Genomic DNA, 19,236 nt, shown 5'->3' on the forward strand with positions numbered 1-19,236 from the left:
AGTAATAATAACAATAATAAAATAATATACAATAGTAAATATTCATAATAATGATAATAATAACGATAATAATAACAATAACAATAAAGTAATAAAAATAATAATTTAAATAGATAAATAATAGTAATAAAAATAATAATAGTAGTAATAATAACAATGATAAAATATTATATAAAATAATAATGATAATAATAATGATAACAAAAGTAATAAAGTAATAATAGAAAATAATAATACGAATAGATAAATAATAGTAGTAACAAATAATAATAGTAGTAATGCTAATGCTAATGCTAATGCTAATAATAATAATAATAATAATAATAATAATAATAATAATAGTAGTGGTGCCACCAATTGACAATTAAAATGAAGATCTGTCAGGCACATACGTAGGTACCACTTGGAAGTTATTTCTACTGGCAGTGGAATTTCCAAGGCAAGTGGTCTCAGATCTTGTGAAAAGCTGCAGAAGTTTGGAGGTTCAGCTGAATTTTGCTGCTCTGCCTTGGCAGGGCAGGGGCAGAACAGGGAGTGAGTGGAGCAGAGTGGGACTCCAGCTCTCAGGCAGATTGGAGGAAATGGAAAAGCAATTCAGCAGAGCCCCACACCCAGTCATAAAGATGCTCCTGATGAAAGGAAGGATAAATTTTTTTTTGAGCAATCTCAGCCTATTATTTGGAACAATAAATTTTTATTTAAGATGGATTTATAGTAAGAGTAGGAGGAAGTAATTTCCTGTCCTTCCTCATCAAGGGACGACACAGCTCCAATGTCACATCGGAAATTGCTCCTCCCGTTTCAATCCACTTTAACTTTTCAAGTAGTTTAAGTAGTATAGAAAGGAAAGAAGTCTTGGGGCATTTACAAACAATTGGGTAAAGATGCAAGAAATGAATTAATTTGGGGCAATCTGACAGAAAGCCTTAACTCCTGATAAGAATAGCAAAACTTACTTTATTTTATTGTCCAAAATTGTATTTCTAATTGATTCAGGGCCAGACTTAGAAAAGATGTTCTGAGAACTTACTGTTCTTTTCCTGAAATGTGGTCTATATTACACCCATTTGAACTGAAAGGAAAATGCCAACATGTTTGGAGAGCTGAGGTTTTGAAGTGAGGAAATACCAATATAAAAGGTTATCTTCTGGCAGATGGAAGAGATATTTTCACTGGAACAGCAAATATTTGGACTTGAGTTTCACTAAAATACAAAACTGATTGATTATTTCAGATTTTTTCCTCAGCTATGTGATTATTCTTCAGATGTTTTCCAGGGTTTTTTTAAATAATATTTTATGTTGGGAATGATATATTTTTTTTAGGAAGATAGAAGTTATGGAAAAGGGTCCAGACTGTTACATTTTGAAAAGATGGTTATTAAAACTATATTCAATTTTCAGGATGTAATGGCTACCTAATGTAGCTGAAGTCTATTTAATATATTGCTTTAAAACTGCTTTTGTGTCAGTTACCAGGATATAAATTATAGGATTACAGTGACATTCTTGAAACAGAAATTGCCTGCTAAATTGAAAATTACAAAATAAGGGTTCCATATACAATTTGTTGTTGTTATTATTGAGAATGGTTACTCCAACTCAATAAAAATATTTTTATTGAGAGTTTTACCTTTGGGTGAGGATCTAACACTAGGTAGCTTATTGACACTTCTAAATGATTCTTTAATATTAGACAGCTTTAGTCAAGCTCTTTGAACCAGACTGTTCAGGCACTTCTGACATCTTGGAATATTTACAGATTTTCCTACATGTGCTGGTATTGGAACACGAATTCACTGAATGTTTTTTGGCAAGTTTTGAAGTGGTTTAAAGCCATGACCTTTGGGATGGCGTGGTGGGCTAGCTTGAAGTGTGTGGTTAATTAATATGGGAATGATAAATGCATGAGTGCACCCAGAGAATTACGTGATTCTGTTTAAATAGCAATGTAAGAATATCAATCAGGGAGAAAAAACCACGTGCTGCTTACATGAGAAACCTCATGCAAGCAAGCATTGTTTAACCAAAGGTACCTGTGCTTACAGTGATTGGATGGAACTACTGTCAATGTGCTTTTGCTTTGTGTGATTGGGCAAAAAACTTAAAAAAGTGAGTTGTGACATTGAGTTCTGTGTCTGCTGGCTGGGATGTGAGCTGGTGGCATCTTCCCATTGCCATAACCATGAAATGAGGCTGATGCTGGAAAATCAAACAGCTCAAGGCACGTTCCACAGCAGTCCCATCCTGTTTGTGATTTGTACACAGCCCCTGGCCAGCAATAGTTTCTCAGGTTTATGGCTATGTGGGATGCCTTGCTATTGATCAGGCTTCTCCAGGGAAGATTCCCAAACTTTGGCTTGCAGGCATTAGCAGGCTGGTGCAACCACTGCCCCTTTTCAGGCCTCTGGGCTACATATAAAGACTTAAAGGATGATTCTGCTGGAAAAGTGTCTCAGAAGGAGAAACGTGTGGGCCCATTTTGACAGAGGAAGAGGCTTTTGCTTGCTTATTAACACAGAAGCAGAAACCAGTATTACCGAAAGGCATTAAAACTATTTTGAAGTTCATACACCTCCTGTGCTGAGGTGTATTTTATAGTGACATATGGGCCAGAGAGGGATAATTAACATTGCATTCACTGCCAAAATGCCTATAGATGTGTCCCTTGCCAATCATCCGTCTCCAATACACCCAGGGCCTAAAGGTGTTCCCACTATTAAAGACAGTACCAAGTTCAAAACTACAGGCCTGTTCTCATCTCTTTTCCATGCCTCTGTGATATCAGATATTCCCTAGAAGACAGCAGAATGAAATTAACTTCATAGTGGCATGGAATATTGTTTTGTGTCTTAGCAGCCCTTTATTAATGTGGTGTGTGCAAGCAGGCCAGATATGCCAAATGAGGAGAGACTGAACTGACCCCTAAAGGCACAAAGAGGTTCTCAATTAGAAGTCATGGACATGTAGGGCTCTTGCTGATGGATGTATAAGTTCAGTTGGTGTAAAAGAGAAGGAAAAGGACAGGAGTGCCACCTTTTTGGGCGCAGTTTGTGTGGTCATACAAGATATATTTTTGCTCTTTTCCATTTGTTTCTGGCCTCTGCCAGGGAACCTCTCAGAATTTCCTGGAGCTACATGTCAGGTGTTGACAGGAGGACTGCTGATTTTGCCAGCATGCCATGCTAATTACTAATTTTGGTAATTTAACAAAATGTCACTTGATAGAAACACTTCTGTAGCCTCTTGATTTTCTTCTTAATATGAAACACAGATGAAATTCACCACTGACATGTCAAGTAATCTTTCTGCCATGATGACTGTGGACATGAGATGAAACATGAGGTTTCAGTATCCAAATTCCTAAATTATGTGTGAGTGCTGTAAAATTAAAAGCTTTTTCTCTCTGGCCTTGTATACTTTATCAAAACATGTTATCTGCGGAGAAAAACTGAGCAATAACATTTCCAAAGTGTTTTCTGGCTTTCTGAATAATGAATTGAACTTTAATATTTATTAAATACAAAATAGTAATAAATTACAATTGCACAATTTCTTACAGTTTTTATTAAGATCAAAACTTATTTGTTCAGACTAGATTTATATAAATAAATCACAGTACATTTTTACTTGTGTTCAGAAGATTGTAATACATATTACAAAATTAAGAATTTCTTTGTCCCTCGAACCATCACCGCGAAAAGAATCATGCATTATTTCTACTAAACAAACAAAATGCCCACCTAATTGAGAGAGCCTCGATACAGGTATGGCCCTGCTCTCCAAAATTAGACATGAAACATAGAGATACCAGGACTACTTACTGAACAAGAAATAATAAAGTATAGTACAATGCTGATGTGCTACTGAAACCAAAAGGATACCAGAAAACAACACACCTCTCTTCACACACCTTCGCGACGGGCATCGAGGATGGCAGCTGGCCAGCATGCAACCGAGTAAAACACCTCAGCTTTACAATGTCTACGTTTGAGCAGAAAGGAGGAGGAGGAGGAACTAAAGAGCCCAGACAAAACAAAGGAGCCAATGAAGAGCCCAGATGTTTGCAAGTCCTCCTGTCACCTTCCCCCTCGCTCCGCGGGCAACGCTTTCCGCGGTGGGCAGTGCCACTGCCGCGCTCCAAGGAGACGGATGTGCTGCCAGGGAACTGCAGGGCCCTGGAGATGGATGTGCTGCCAGGGAACTGCAGGGCCCTGCAGAACTCCCAGCTGGGGTTCCTTGCCCAACCCACTGTGTTGGAAAGGAGCTGTGAACGCAGCTCTTGGAGCTAGCCATTCTTGGAATGCAGCTGGCACCTGGCACACGCGCTGCCACGCTGTCACCTTCAATCGTGTTGGCACTAATTGCAGCAAGGTTCAAGGTCACCAAGTCTGTCCTGCTGCCCTTTTCTGCAGCACAGGGGGCTCCTGTTAAATTCTACAGTGTTGTGGATTACTTTCACTATATGATTTTTTCCCCCCCCTACTAGATAAGAGATCCATTGTTTTCTCTCTTGATACTGAGATGCAATCGTTTGGCAATGCACTGTTCTAAGGGGAAAAAAGCATTTCATCAATGACACTTCAGATGGAGTCACCTGATCGACTTTTATCACTTCCTTCTGTTCAAACAAAATGTATTAACAACAAAGTCATTTCTGATGGATTTCTAGCTGGGTCAAACAGATTTTTCAACTGAATTTCCTGGTCCCCGTTTATTGTTTGTTACTTTTAAACCAAACGAGTTTTCAGCTATTTTTTATTTCAGTTGCAGACACATCCCCTCAGTGCTGGAATGTTGCTAGGTGATAAGCATGTAAATCAATATATCTCTTGTGTCCCTGCCTTTGGGTGCTCATGTTAATATAGCTACATACCATGCTTGGTGTTTAAAACACGTGAACGAAACCAAACTAAACCAAATCAAACCAAACCAAAGAATAAAAACAACCCAAAAGCCCCCTCAGCAACCATCCCCTCAAGCCAAGAAGGGTGGACATTTTTTTCATTCTTTTGCATTGTCCTTTGCTGTTGTTTCATTTTGTATTGATCCAGGAGTTCCCCTATGAGCAATTGAATTGTACCTCAATGTAACAACTGTCTCACATGTGCTGCTTTTGTGTTTTATGGATCTGCTGGCATGGAAAACTGAGCCATGCAATGGCTGGTGAGAACAATTTTAACACTGGGCTTTTTATGCTACATATTGTTTTTCTGTTCTGGTTGTCCCTGCTTCCCCAGACTGAGATGAATGTTTGCTTATCCACCGCCAGGGCTTTTTGCAGGGAAAAGCAAAACGAAGAAAACAGCAATGCTTTTAATGTCTTGTGATTTCAGTGGAAGCAGATAAAGAGATATGTGTGCACTCAGCTGCAGAGGAGTTGTGCTGTGAGTGTTTTGTCATGGGAATATCAGGGCACTGTTCATGGGGCTCGGCCTCACTGTTAGTAACTCTGAAGGTTTTCCCATTGCCACTCACTGCTTTGTCACAGAACAGCACCTGACACGGAGGCTTCTTATGGAAAACTAGAGGTAACAATTTAATAGCAGGTTGTTAAAAAGCAAAATGGGATTAAAATCTTGCTGAGATGCATTTCTAAGCGATTCTCTTTTCTATTTTAGAGTTACGACACTTGTCACACAGTGTAATAATGCATTCACAGCAAATAAGAAAATAAATGAGGGTTTCAGCTTTGAAACCATTCTTGTGAGCCTACTGGTGATTACCACTGAGAATCACAGCTCAGAGAAGAAAGACTGAGCAGCATTGGGACCATAGCTTTCCCTGGGTTTCCAGTTGAGTTTGTAGCAGAATTATCCAGTCCTTCCAGGCTGTGGTATTATTGTAATACAGCCCAAAGATAGCAGCAGTCTACTGGCCAACCAGAACCATAACAGAAAATTATTTAGGGTCTAGGGAATATCACTGGTTGAGTTTAAAGGTGAAGAGTGAAGTATCCAAATATATAAAATCTCTATCACTCCATAGATGCACTACTATGATAAGGCAGGTATCTGTAAAAAGCACATAGTAATGCCACAGCCTGAGTAACAGTTTGCAAGTCATGAGCAAAAATTAGGAGAATTCAATAAATTTAGGGGGTTTTCCTCATCTCTAAGCCTTTGAAGTCTGCTGGATTCCACTTGAAATGCTCATGGTCACAGAGACATCTTTCCGTGTTTTAGAAGAACTCTGTTCAAAATAATTCTTTTGATACATTAAATAAACTGAGCATTGTAATAAAACAGAAGAACTGCAACCCACTGGCAATTATAATAATACCACTTTTCAGCTGATGTCCCTTTGAGCTGTTGGCTGATTTATACCTGCAGCATACATTTACAGCAGATCCAAGATCTCCTGCAAGTTCCAAGATATTCTTTACCCACAAGTAATTCTGATTTTGTGAAAGATCCTCATAGATAGGTTATAAAACTAATTTTTTAGACTTGAGGCCAAAATGTTACATATTTCTTCAAATCTGTGCATGCATATTTGTGTCAGCAGAGGTGCAGGTCCAAAATGCTTGGTGAACACTGATCACATACAAGATGTGAAGCAATGTGTGTGCACATAAAATTATCTGAACTCTATCTAATGACCAGTGCTCCCTCTCTGTAAGTACACAGCAGACAGCTGTATTGTATAAAACATCCATATTTTGCATTTGCATCTTTTAAACAAAAAAATTCCCATGTAAAGATGTGAGTCAAGTTCTCTGCAGAAGACACTGGAGGATGAGAGAACTCCATGCATGGCTGAATGAGTGGTGAAAAATTTATTCCAGGGTCTCCTGCTTTGGGGTACAAATTTCATTACGTGACAAAATGCAGTGCTTTGATTCATTTTCTTTTAATGGTCAGAATTTGTCAGAATTTACAATATACCATCATGTAAAACAGCCCTGCTAACTCTACCACAAATAATAAAGGAAGTCTTCACAGGCACTATATATTTGGAACAGCATTTTCAGACGACATGGGGGTGTGTGTGTGTGTGTTTGTATGATCCAGCATTGCCACCTGGGACACACTTCCAACAGTCTGCAGTGCCGTGGACACGACTCAGAAACGTTGACTGGAAAATCATCCACAAAGGTTGAGGACTAACAACCTCCATGTTATACAGATGGTTATCTCCTCCCTCAAAGAACATGCTGTCATTACAAATACCATATGCATCTTGTTCTCACCCAGCAGAACTTTTTTTACAGTTTTTCAGATTTGAAGGATTTCTGCAAGGAACCATATTAATTTGTTTTCACGTCAGGTGAAAGGAGGCACCAGCTGAGACTGAGGACGCAACTTGTCATCAAAAAATAAGTATCTGATGGCAATCATTCTTGAAAAAAAAATACTAAGAAAGCTAATCATTCACAATACTGCACCTTTTTTGCAAGTACAAGGACAATATCTGTTGCTGCTTCCCATATTTGTTGGTTTACATTGCTATCATTTTGCTTGTAAACCTGAGTTATTCTACTGAACAGAAATGATGACTCCAATTTGGGTAATGCTTACGACCATACAAATAATCTATCAGTAGCAGTAGTGTCAGCTGGAAAATTAATGCTACAAGTGGATAACATCACGCTATTTGAAACCAATAGCTCTTCACACAGTAGAAGACTGAGGGTCCTATTCAGCAAATATTCAGGGTCCTACGGCTGTGGCCACAGAGGTTCCAGAAGCTCTCGCTGAGTCTAATCCTGATTCAGGAACCAAAATGATATGCTGTGTATATATTTCTCTGCACAGCCTGGATGCGCTGGACACCCTCCCCCACTTGATTCCTGGGAAGGAAAAAAAAATGTCTCTGTTCAGCTTTCAGTGACATGAAAAGCAATCCACAGCAATGAAATCTAAAGAAGTTAGCCAGGCATGTATGAAAAGAACAGGATGCCTGTGAAAAGGGAAGAGCTGTCAAAACCTAATTGTGGGCTCTGGCTGCAATGAAATTTATCAAAGAGGGAAGACAGGTTGGATATAAGGATGTAGACAACTTCTGCTAAGAGACACTTGTTGTGCTCTGGGCGACAGTAACCCTTACACCACACCTCGTGTGCCCTGTCAGGACGTTCCTGCCAACACTTGCCTGCAGCAGAGAGCTCCCAAATGCCCAGGTCAGCATTTCAAGCGTGGCACTTCAGCCAGCATCACCCTGTCACTGGGGGCACAAACACCTGGGCAGAGCTGCCCCACTGCTGGCAGCAGCTGTGCTCAGAAGGCATGGAGCCTTCCTCCTGCCATGGGCACTCCCTGCTCAGCCTGCGCTGCTGTGGCACCAGGAAACACAATTCCCTATGGACACAGGACAAGGCTGTGGGATTATTCCCAGCTTGCAGCATCTTCATAATGCTTGGCAGTCTTTTCTGGAACTGCCTATGGCCAGTGCTCAGAACCAAGCAGGGAAATCTCCAGTGGCACTGTGGTAGCACAGCTGCACTCTGGTGCAGGAAGGAAGCTCAGAGGGGCTGTGAACTGCCTGCCTCCAAGTATTAGTGCCCACAGCATCACTCCTGGCTTCATAAGGGCTCTGTGCTCTTTCCTGTCTTTCAACATTGAGTATAGCTCTGGGGCTGTTCATAAACAAGACACTTCCCTTTGACTGGGAGCACTGCCTGACTCAGCCAGTGAGAGCAACAATGGGAGCAAGTCATGGTAACTTTAGGAAGCAATTTAGTTCGATCTTTGATGAATTTCTGTGTCTCATGACTCAGGATTAGTGTTCCCTGTATTGGGGAGAGGATTAGACAGAGGGATTAAAAGGACATCTTTACCCCACTGGACTCTGTGGAATAGCCCCTGAGGATATGGCTAAGAAAGAGTTCAACAGGAATGCCAAATTTCTGCTGAATAGGTTAAAAGGGTGAGGAAGCCTCTTCGGCAGCCATCCAAGCGCAGAAGACCTGCATAACATTCCTGCTGAATAGGGCCCTAAAGACAAAAAACAAAACAAAACAAAACAAAAAAAAAGCCATAGGAACCTTGAAAAGCTTTTCTGATTGTGTCGCTTCTTATGAGCGCCTCAGATCTCCAAAGACACTTAAACATATTTTTCTCACTGCAGTTAGGCATCCTTTGAGATGTGCTAGTGCCATGGATGTTATATTGTTACAAGAAAAGAAGTCAAATTAGGTTGTTGTATATAAAAAAAATAAGTCTTGATTGCTCTGTAAACAAGATCCATTTCTTTACATCAATTAACGGTGAAAGTTACCCAAGATCTTAATTCAAAAGCAAAACCAAACCCTCAATCAAGTGTATAATGTTTGGTGTTTTCATATCTGCATATTACAGACAACAATTACCTTCTGTCTCCCTAAAATTGAAAGGAGCAGACTTAACCTGCGTGTCACATTTCAACTTTAAAGCATTTCCAAACCCTTTTCTAGCATTCACCTCGTGCACACGGATCTTGGGTTTGCTCATAAAATTTTATCCAACTTCTAAAGCCGTGTGGGAGAACATTTCTGATCACTGCAAGGGGGAAGCAATAAATGAGAGCCTTACCTCCACAAGAGGATGCCAGTGAGCGATGGGCTTCCGAGGGTACGAGAGCATTTCGTTCCAGTGGTCGCGACCTAGACTCTCTGCGTCGTTGCCTACTTGACAAACTCCAATGACCTCATTGTGACCTACACTGTGAAAATGGTCCATAATATTTTTTTCTTAAAATTTTACCTTTGGAACCACACAAGTTGCATATTTCATTCAGAAACGTTAACCGTGGGGGTTTTAGGATTAATTCTTGCCCGGAGAACACAAAGCACTAGGAAATACGTAGGCTTGCTCTTTGCACTTCCCACTGCTCAGAACAATTTGAAATATTGAAATATTTCCCCCCTTGTAGCACACAAAAGGTTCTTTGGTTCTTTGTCTGTGTTCTGTAATTAGCTGCAAAGGCAAACAGGCTCTAAGACACGACTTTATAAATGGAGTGTGTGTATATAAAGGCTTAGCATAAATGTACAAACTGAATATCAGTGCTTAAATGACCAGTTACTTCAGTTCTGCCAAACACATCTGCAGCTTACTGATGTCAGTTATGGATGCAAATCTATGTTTTAAAATTTAGTAAGGGAGTTCTGCCTGGCAAAACAAAAATTTTGGAGACTTCTACCAAGCTCAACCTGACATTAATTCCCCACTTTTAGGGAAAAAACCCCACTTTCTTTCTGGGTGCAAATCCAGCATGCAAGATTCTATCAGCCAATATTTGACAGCTACAGGCATCTCACCGGTCATAATCCATAACAGCTATCGACAAGTTAATTTGGTCAATGTTTTCTGGAGGGACGTCAAAGACTATGGCTTCATTGTAAACGGGATTTAGGGTGTTCCTCTTGGTGGAAGTTTTCCTTTTCTTTAGCCGCCTTCCTTCACACATTAAAGAAACCTTCACGTAGGGATCTGTGTGGATCATAAGAACAATGTTGATTTTTTTGACAAATGCAAATGGAAAGTGAAGGGAGACTTGTTGTGTGTCCATACCTGCTTGAAGGATTAATCTCCTGGACCTGACTGGGATTGGAGCTTCTCTGTCAGCATGGAATGCACGGGAGGCAGTGCAGCTTTGAAAGCTTTACCTGGTTGGCTGCTCATAATGAACTTTCTAGGATCAAGAAGCTCCTTGTTGTGTACCAACTTCTCAAAGGGTATTAAGATATCCACTGAAGCATCTTATACATGACTATTTTATACAACAGCCTGTGTATCAGCCTATCTATAGCAGCCTAATTACTTGTTAGATTTGTAGGACAGACAGATGATGACAATGTTTTTCACAATGGGATTTACTGATGTATGGTTAAATACAATTCAGAGTGCAACAATTAGTGACTTATATTTCTCAAGAGAATTATAATTATTTTTAAACTCCTGAATGTATCAGAAAAGAAAGCTATTTCTTTGTAGCTCCTTTCTGAACTCTACAATTCCCTGCTAGTATTTAAAAGTAATCTATGAAATCTTATTTATGTTTATACTTTTTTTTGTGGGCTTTTGAAAGGGTTGCTGAAAGGATTCTGGGATGATCACCTCTTTCTCCATATGGTAGCAACAGCAGAACTGGCTCAGTGGCTCTTGGGGACTGTCAGAGAGGGCCAGTCTGTGTCATAGCTGTAACAGTCTGCTGCACAAACAAATGCCCAGTGTTGGGAATGCATTTTGGCCAGCTTGTTTTACTCTGAATTACAGTGGCATTGGAAATAACAATCTTGCACTCTTTATGAGTGATAAACTTGTTTTAAACTGTTGCTTGGATCTAAGAGAACTAAAATGTGTTATTTATTTCTCATCAACTTCTGTACTCAAGTAGAGCTCACAGTAAAATCACCCCCCTCTCAAAGACCATTCTGGGATCTGACAGTGTTGAATTCTGTGTCTTCGGAGGGAAATGGGACAGAAATCCACACTGAGAATTTAATTCATTCCTACCTGATGCTCCTGTGATATCCATTGCCTTTAGATTTCTTGCCTTTATTATTGTAATAGTTAGTCTACCAGCTGTTGGAAGGTAGCAGAGCGAAAACATAAGGTCACCAAGATCCACGTTATCCTGTTCCAAGAAAAGAAAGATAATGTGAAGCAATAATAATTTTTCTGCTCCTAGCAGGATTTAAAGATAAAAATATACCTTTGGAGATCTGCAGTAAAAGCTGAATTCTCATTCTGAAACATATCTGAAAAAAACAGCCATCCATGTGCATACAAAATTCAAGTCACTCTGTTGCTGCACCACCAAAGTTCTCCAGGGTAAATGAGGTTATAGTTTCTAGCACTCAGTCCTTGGAGATGACACACATTTAAATGATGAGGTACCCTGTGAGGGACTGGAAAACCTTTGTTCTATTTTATGTATTTTAGTGATTTGCCTGTTTCACTGACAAGCAGCCACAAATGTCTGTGCCTTTCTCTCTGGTCTGCAGGATGAAACCCACAGAGAGAGTCACAGAAAAAAATGTTGGAGAATTTTGCTCAGAAATGGCTTATAAGGCAGCTGTGAGGAGCAAATTCTCACAGCCTGTTTCAGTAAACAGCTAAGTTCTCAAGCCTGTCTTCAATAAGATGGAGTTCTTGAGAACTTAGCTGTTTACAGAAACAGGCTGTGAGAATTTGCTCCTCACAGCTGCCTTATAAGCCATTTCTGAGCAAAATTCTCCAACAAAAAAACCCCATAGTTTGGGCAGGACAAAGCTTCTTCCAACTCTTAAGTTTGCATGAACTCTCGTGTGACAGGTCTGAAGTGTCTATGGCAATGGGACAGTCTCCACCAGAAGAAGAGTAAGGGTTATTATTAATTTTTGATCATAATAATTACAATACTAACAAAGACAAAATCCTGTGCCTCACACAGACAAGCTTCCTTAAGATTTATACTTCTGTTTCATTGATAGAATAATTTGCAACCCTTTCCTCTGTTGATGGCATCAGGGCTCCAGAAAAATGCTAGAAAATTTACAAACCCTGTTTGCAGTTACAAAGCATCACTATTTTTTAAGAGGGAAATCCAGCTCTTTCATTAAGAAAATATCAAAGGAAGGATTGTATTAAATGATTTCTTTTATTTGATTTGCATTTTTTTGACTGAGCAGCGAATTCACACTTTCACAGACCTGCTTCCTGTAGCTTAATATTTCATTCTTGACTGAAAAAAAAAAAATAAATTACCTGATCCTTGAAATTAGCAATATCAAAGCCACATTCCAGGTTTTCTAGGGAAGGGAAATGCAGCTGTTGTGGGGTATGTTTATCTTGCTTACTTAGCTTTGTGCAATAGCTTCTCATCTTTCCCAAGCTGGTTCTTTCTCTTTCAGTCACCAAAAGCTGAAGGGTGGTGGGTGACACAGAAGGAAATAAAAATACCTGGAAGGAGCCCCTAGCACGGGTTTGTGTCTGAGGCAGCTGCTGCCCAGAGCCTGTGTAGTCCCTTTGTGTCACTCCAGGAGTTAGCAGGGGACACAAGCAGAACAGAAAGCATTGCTGGCACACAGCTGTAGAAAAATGTTGTGTCAGAAGGGAATTCTGCTCAGTGTTCAACCCCTTGCTCAAGAGAGGCACCTTTGCTTTAGCTCACAGCTCATTCAAATTAAAAACCCAACAGGGACAGTCACTCAAAAGTGAGTCCTTTCCTTGTGCTGTTATTTAAGAGATGCAGCCAAAGAAGGAAAAGGCTGATATTATGGGCCATTTGTCAGGAATAACCAGCTTTTAACCTTATCACCTTTTCCATTCTGAAGATCAGTGTTTCAGGGTGGCTGAAAAGTTAATAAAGGCTGGGACAATATCGAGGTGGCTGCTATGACTCAGGCTGTTTAGTGCCTCTTGATAGCTCCCACTTGGAAGCAAACCTGCTGCAACAAATTGTGCCACAGACTCACTTGGTGGGAGGATCAAAGCTGCTTGGGATGCTGTGAGAAGTCCTACAGGTTAAAGAGGTGTCAGCACATCCAGCAGAAATTTCTCTTGGCTAACACCTGCCCTTATCATTACAGGAAAATAACTGACCTCTGAGGTTTTCCCAGTGATCAGCTGGAGCTTGGTACCTATAACCAGGAAAACAGGAAGCAAAGTTTTCACTTGTCCTTCCCAGTGTGAGAGCAACTTCCAACGTGGAAATGTACTTCCCCAGCTCTGAGGGGCTGAGATTTGTAGCTGTGAAATTCTCTCTTGTGCTGCAACTTTAGGGGACCAGAATTTCAAAAGCCATTTAAAGATATTACTGACTGAAGCCGTCTTTTGGGAATTTGTCACTCTTGCAAATATTGATAGGTTGTTTTTCCTGAATTGGTCACTGCCCTTTAGAAGATAGAATCAGTCAGGTTTTCTCTGACCACAAAGGAGCCCATCAAACATCTGTTGTTTTAACTGTGTATTTTGGCATACTTCAATATTGTCAGCTGTGGCATATGTATATGCATAAATATGGACAGCTACTGATTGAGGATTTTACATAACTTTTTTGTAATTTATTTTGTAGCACTTTGCAGTTCATCTGTATCGGATAGGGGTAAGTTTGATTTCAAATGTTTCAGAATGCACTGACACAGTATTTTGGATTTTAGGTAATCATGGAAGTACTTCAATAAACAACAACTGACCTATGCACCACTGAAATAGATATATATGTATTTTATATCTGTAGTGCAGAATATCCTTCTTATATATTTTGTACTACATTATGTTAGACACTCAGTATATTATTACTTGATGCAGATATGTTTTGTGTGTCTGAATACAAAATCCAGAGACCTATTCCATATTGAATACTCCATATTCAACTCCAGTGCTCCATGTGGTGACTAGGAATTCATTCTGTGAGTACTGTGAATTTACTGCCTCTACCAAATACAGAAGTTTCCACTCCAACTTGATCATCCTTAATGAACAATTTAAAAAATGTATCCATTTTTTATCAAGGAGTTTATAGGTAAATGAATTATTATACATTGGTTTTAGGAATTGAATTCAGATGCCGAGCAAAATCAGAGAATCATAGAATGTCCTGATCTGGAAGGAACCCACAAGGATCACAGAGTCCCATTCCCATCCCTGCACAGAACAACCTGAAGAGTCATACCCTGTAAACATAACTGCACAAATGAACTGCTTAGGAAAAGAATGGATCACATGTGTTGAATGTAGTATTAGGAATTAGGCCATAATATACTTACCCAAAAGCTTTGCCTTACAACTGAAAAATAATTGTCACCTGCACGGTGATGAGTTTTTAGCAAATGCTGTGATATATATAATATACGATATACGATATGTAATATGTAATATGTGATATGTAATATGTAATATATAATATATAATATACAATATGTAATATAGTATATAGTATATAGTATATAGTATATAATGTATAATGTATAATGTATAATATATAATATATAATATATAATATATACTATATACTATATAATATATAATATATAATATATAATATATAATATATAATATATAATATATTATATATAATATATAATATATAATATATAAATGTGTGATATATATATAATATATATAATAGTTCTTTATTAATGCTTCTTGAAAAACTGCACTGGACATTACATGGGAAAAGAACAGAGTTATACTGGAAACAGAGCCTGTGATTTCTTTAGCCTTTTCCAGTTGTACAAGTTGTAGGTGTTGCAGCAATTGGTCACAGATGATTGTGAGAGGGTCTGTTCACAAGTCAATGCCTGAGAATGTGACTGAAGGGCAGCCTGCAGGCAGCAGCAGGGAAGAGACACCTTTTGCCAAAAAATCCTTCTGTCACTCTGAAAAAGAGGCCTTATCTTCTCATACTTTCATTTCAAAGTGTAGGGAATTAATGACTACTCCATCGTACTGGCTATTTGTAAAGGTTTTCTAAAGTTTGGAAAGGATTTTTATGACAGAGAGAGCCTTGCCCTTTGCCCTGGCTATTCCTCCCTGTTTTCTCTAACCAAAGGGCAACATTGAAAATTGTTACAAACAATGGGTCCTCAAGGTTCATTTAGAAAGGTTTAACGAGGGAATGTTCTTCAGAGAGCCCCACAAACTTTGTCTGCCCCTTGTGGTGGTGAAACAGCAGCCAAAGGCCTAAAAACAGAATCCTGACTCGAGCCGACATGAGAAAGCTGACTGCTCTTCCTTAGCATTATCTCTGGCTGATTGATGTATTGTTTGTTCTTTGGCTTCTTTATTTACTATTTGTCTTTCTAATGCATCTTGCAATCGCTCTACAAACCGCAAATATGGCTCTGTAGCACCCTGGCTCATGGCTGTGTAGCTTTGAGCTGCTGTGGACACGTCAGCCACTTTTAATATTGCCTGCAATCCCAGGTCTTCAGGCTGCTGCTTCATTGCCAGAGCCCCCCAGAATCTGCAGGTGTGTGTTCATCTCTCTGGGGGGATGCCTTGTCACAGGCATCACCCTCACACCCAGCACACACAGGTCTCCCCTTCAAATTCAGCTAACAGAATCAAAGCCAACGTGTCAGAGCACCGAGAGGATTAGTGCACATCTTCACAAGTTTAGAATCACTGAGCTACACAGCTTAAGCCACGGATTGTCACTAAAGGTGTGCTGTATTAGCAAGGAATCACTTTGAGGAACAGAATTAACAAGGATAGAGGGCAGGATCTTCTGCAAGGATTAGTTCCTGTTTGAATTGAGTGCTTAGGCATTACTGTGTACGCTCCACAAAATGTGGCACTACAGGCATTACACTGCCAGAGGCATTTTGGAATTCCTGCTTATGAGGAGATTTCATAAATAGTATAGGTTATCAAGTCATGCATGTTGTACTTTCCAAATTTGTGCCTAACCTCATTCAGTGTGGTCGAAATACCATAATGGGCATGTTACAGTGCAACTGTGACAGCCCCAATATAACCAGACCTAAAGGCTGGTCAACTCAAAAGAAAATAATCAGAAGATAATGAAATTGAAATGCTAATTTACTTATATGTACATGCTCTATATTATTTTTCCTTTGGTCCCATTCAGCAGGAAGCATAGCTAAATAAATATCTCTAACAAACATACCACTCTCCCATTGTCCTCAAAACCTGCCCAGGCTCAGAGGTGAAAACACAGCCTTTATTTTAAATCTGTATTCTGCCTGTTCCTGTATTCTAAAAAAAGTGAAACAAGGTTGGGATCGGCTTTGCTTTTGCAGTGCTCCAGGCTTGGGTCCCAGGAGTGCCTTGATGTTGTGAGCTGTGCCTTACAGGGAGCCTCTGATAATCCCACCTGGATTTGTCTCTGAACCCTTGCCGTGTTCTTGCAGCTCTTTATTCCATGGAGCAAGAGCATGAAGATTCTTCATTGAAAATGTCCCAGTCTTATCTGGGAGAGTTCAAACCAGAGGTGTAAATCACAAGGTTTGCCTGAAAACTGCAAACAGGATGAATCCTATAATCCATGAAACCACCAGGTAAGTAAGATTGCTGTTAGGAGCATGGAGACATGCCCCCCTCTCATATCAGACTTCCTTCTTGTTCTGTTCCTGGTGGAAATACTTGATACATTACAAAAGTCATATTTTTTAGCAATTTTCAGTGGTTTCTACTGAAAATTGTTCCTGCTTTTTCCAGAAAACATTTCAGGTTTTCCCCTCTGTAAAACTACCCCTTTGAAAATGCTGAATTCTAATAGTAACATTATTAGGCTTTTAATCTATAATCACACATGATTTATAGTTTTTAAAACTATTCAATTTTGCTGGAGATTAGACTGCAGGATAAATCCTTCCCCAGTACTGTCAGCAGCTCCATGCTGTTGCTCAGTGAATATAACTCAGCATATTAAACAGGGCAATGTGCAACCTCAAAGAGGATGGTGACTGAAATGGCCTCACCTTTGATGCCTCTGAGGCTGCATTAAGCAGCTCAGGGTGGATCAAACCTCCCCAGTGAAACCTCCAAGCCACCTGGTTGTTAGGGATATTCTGACAAATGGGAATGACATTTGGGATCGGAGCTCTCCTCTGCCTCCTCATAAATGCGTTAGAGTGCAGAAAATGGGTATGTAAAGCAGGCAGCAGGGGATGGAAGAAAACAAGACAATTTATATAATTTTGCCTCTGCCTCAGATCTGGAAGGAGATTTGCTGTCCTCGAGTTAGGCATTCATGAGGTTTGTGCTCATTTCTTTGGCAACTTGAGTTTTGTATTTCTGGAGCAGAGAAGCTGTGATGGGCCTGCACCACGCAGTGCCTGTGCCACTCTAATTAAAGCATATGTCTCAATTATACCAGGTTCCTCCCTTCTCCAGCTATAAAAAGACAGACACTACTTTGTCACTTTTCTGCTATGTTGCAAAACTAATTATGGGCTGTGAGGTGCCCACATGTATTTTTATGCATCTCACCAAGCTAACATTAACTGGAGCACTTAGCAGGCACTGATGCCCTTGCTTATTTCCTATTAAGTTGGTAACTCTGTGGAGAGGCTTTTGAGGCAGAAGTGGTTTTAGGGAATTTGCTAAACTCCTGCTGCTGTGTCAGATCTGCACAGCTCCATGGTAGCTCTGCATGCTGCCTCCTGCAGCAGCTGGACATGTCTCTGCAAAGGACACAGGAAAGCAGGAACAGAGCAGAGGTGGCATGGAATGAGAAGGTACCATTTGAATTGCACAGAAAGGACAGTTTGCCACTATTTTATTGAAGTCTCTCTTTCTTCTGGCTCCCAACCTGAGGAGCATTGGTTGCATTTTAAACAACAATAAAAAAAAAATATTCCTAGTTACTTCCAAATCTTTCCTGGAATTAAGGGAATTATACTGTTCCAGTGCAAGATAAGTTTCACTGTACATCATTCTAATATTTGTTAATGAGGGGATTTGACTTTTGCAAGGATTTATTTCAGAGGAGTTTCACTCAGCTAAGGCAAGGATGAGTTAAGTACACTGGGTATATGTGTTAAGCCCAAATGACTTACATATGCTTTAAGTAGTGTTATCTGCTTTTTGGGATATACATTTATTAAATTACTTATCTGTGTTGAGAAGCCTGGAATAAGATTTGAGTGATAAGATACTAATTCTGCTGAGGAACATGGCCAGGACACAAATATTATACAAATGCCATAGACTATAATCTGTTTGGGAATGACAGTAAAACTAAAGTATCTAACATGAAGAATTTGTGAAGTTAGCTCTACTTTTTTTTATAATTTCATCAGAGTCATTTTGAGTTATATCTATGAGAAATATATACTGATAAAAACTCTTTTGAAATGTTGGATTTTAATTGAATTTGCTTGTGACTAGAAGAGTGCCAGTTGCTTCTCATTACATATTTTGAGATGAATAGAAAAGATATGACTGGAAAATTCTATTTTCATGACATCTTAAATCAAAGAAATGAACCCTAGTAGAGGAGATATTTATTAATGCCTGAATCAATCCCTATCTACAGAGATGTGATTAAGTAAAGTAAGTGGAAAATGGGAATGGCCTATCTTTTAGAATTATTCTTTCAATACATCAATGTCAGGCTATATTTCATGTTTTAAGTTAATTTTCAAGGGGTACCATTTTCTCACTGTAATTTCATTTTTTAAAAATTTTATTTCATTGTCTCTATTTCTTTTCTCTATGCTTTTCGTAAAAAATGAAAGCAAATAAGCAAAGAAGCCTTTTGAGCTTGGTACGTTTGATTTCACTTATTGGGAAAGAACATGAACAAACAATTCAGGAGCTTGTTTTAACTGCAGTGAAGGAATTCCAGAAAGCTGAAGAAT

General features: G+C 39.4%; 1 protein-coding gene across 3 annotated transcripts in view; it reads right to left on the minus strand.

Annotated features, from left to right (window-relative positions):
- Positions 1-3,537: 3,537 nt before the first annotated feature.
- Positions 3,538-19,236, minus strand: part of SYT9 (synaptotagmin 9) — a 69,408-nt gene continuing 53,709 nt past the window's right edge. The window contains exons 4-8 of one of the 3 annotated variants that reach the window (XM_058026237.1): positions 11,438-11,558; positions 10,240-10,411; positions 9,512-9,641; positions 8,779-8,935; positions 7,702-7,791 (exon numbers count right to left, since the gene is read on the minus strand). In XM_058026237.1, coding sequence (XP_057882220.1) covers positions 8,828-8,935; positions 9,512-9,641; positions 10,240-10,411; positions 11,438-11,558 — 531 coding nt within the window. In that variant the 3' untranslated portion in view covers positions 7,702-7,791; positions 8,779-8,827. Of the gene's footprint in view, positions 7,792-8,778; positions 8,936-9,511; positions 9,642-10,239; positions 10,412-11,437; positions 11,559-19,236 lie in introns of those variants that run through there. The other 2 variants (XM_058026238.1, XM_058026239.1) reach the window with 2 other exon arrangements.

This window comes from Melospiza georgiana, chromosome 6 (assembly GCF_028018845.1).
Source record: "Melospiza georgiana isolate bMelGeo1 chromosome 6, bMelGeo1.pri, whole genome shotgun sequence".
NCBI classification, from domain to species: Eukaryota; Metazoa; Chordata; class Aves; order Passeriformes; family Passerellidae; genus Melospiza; species Melospiza georgiana.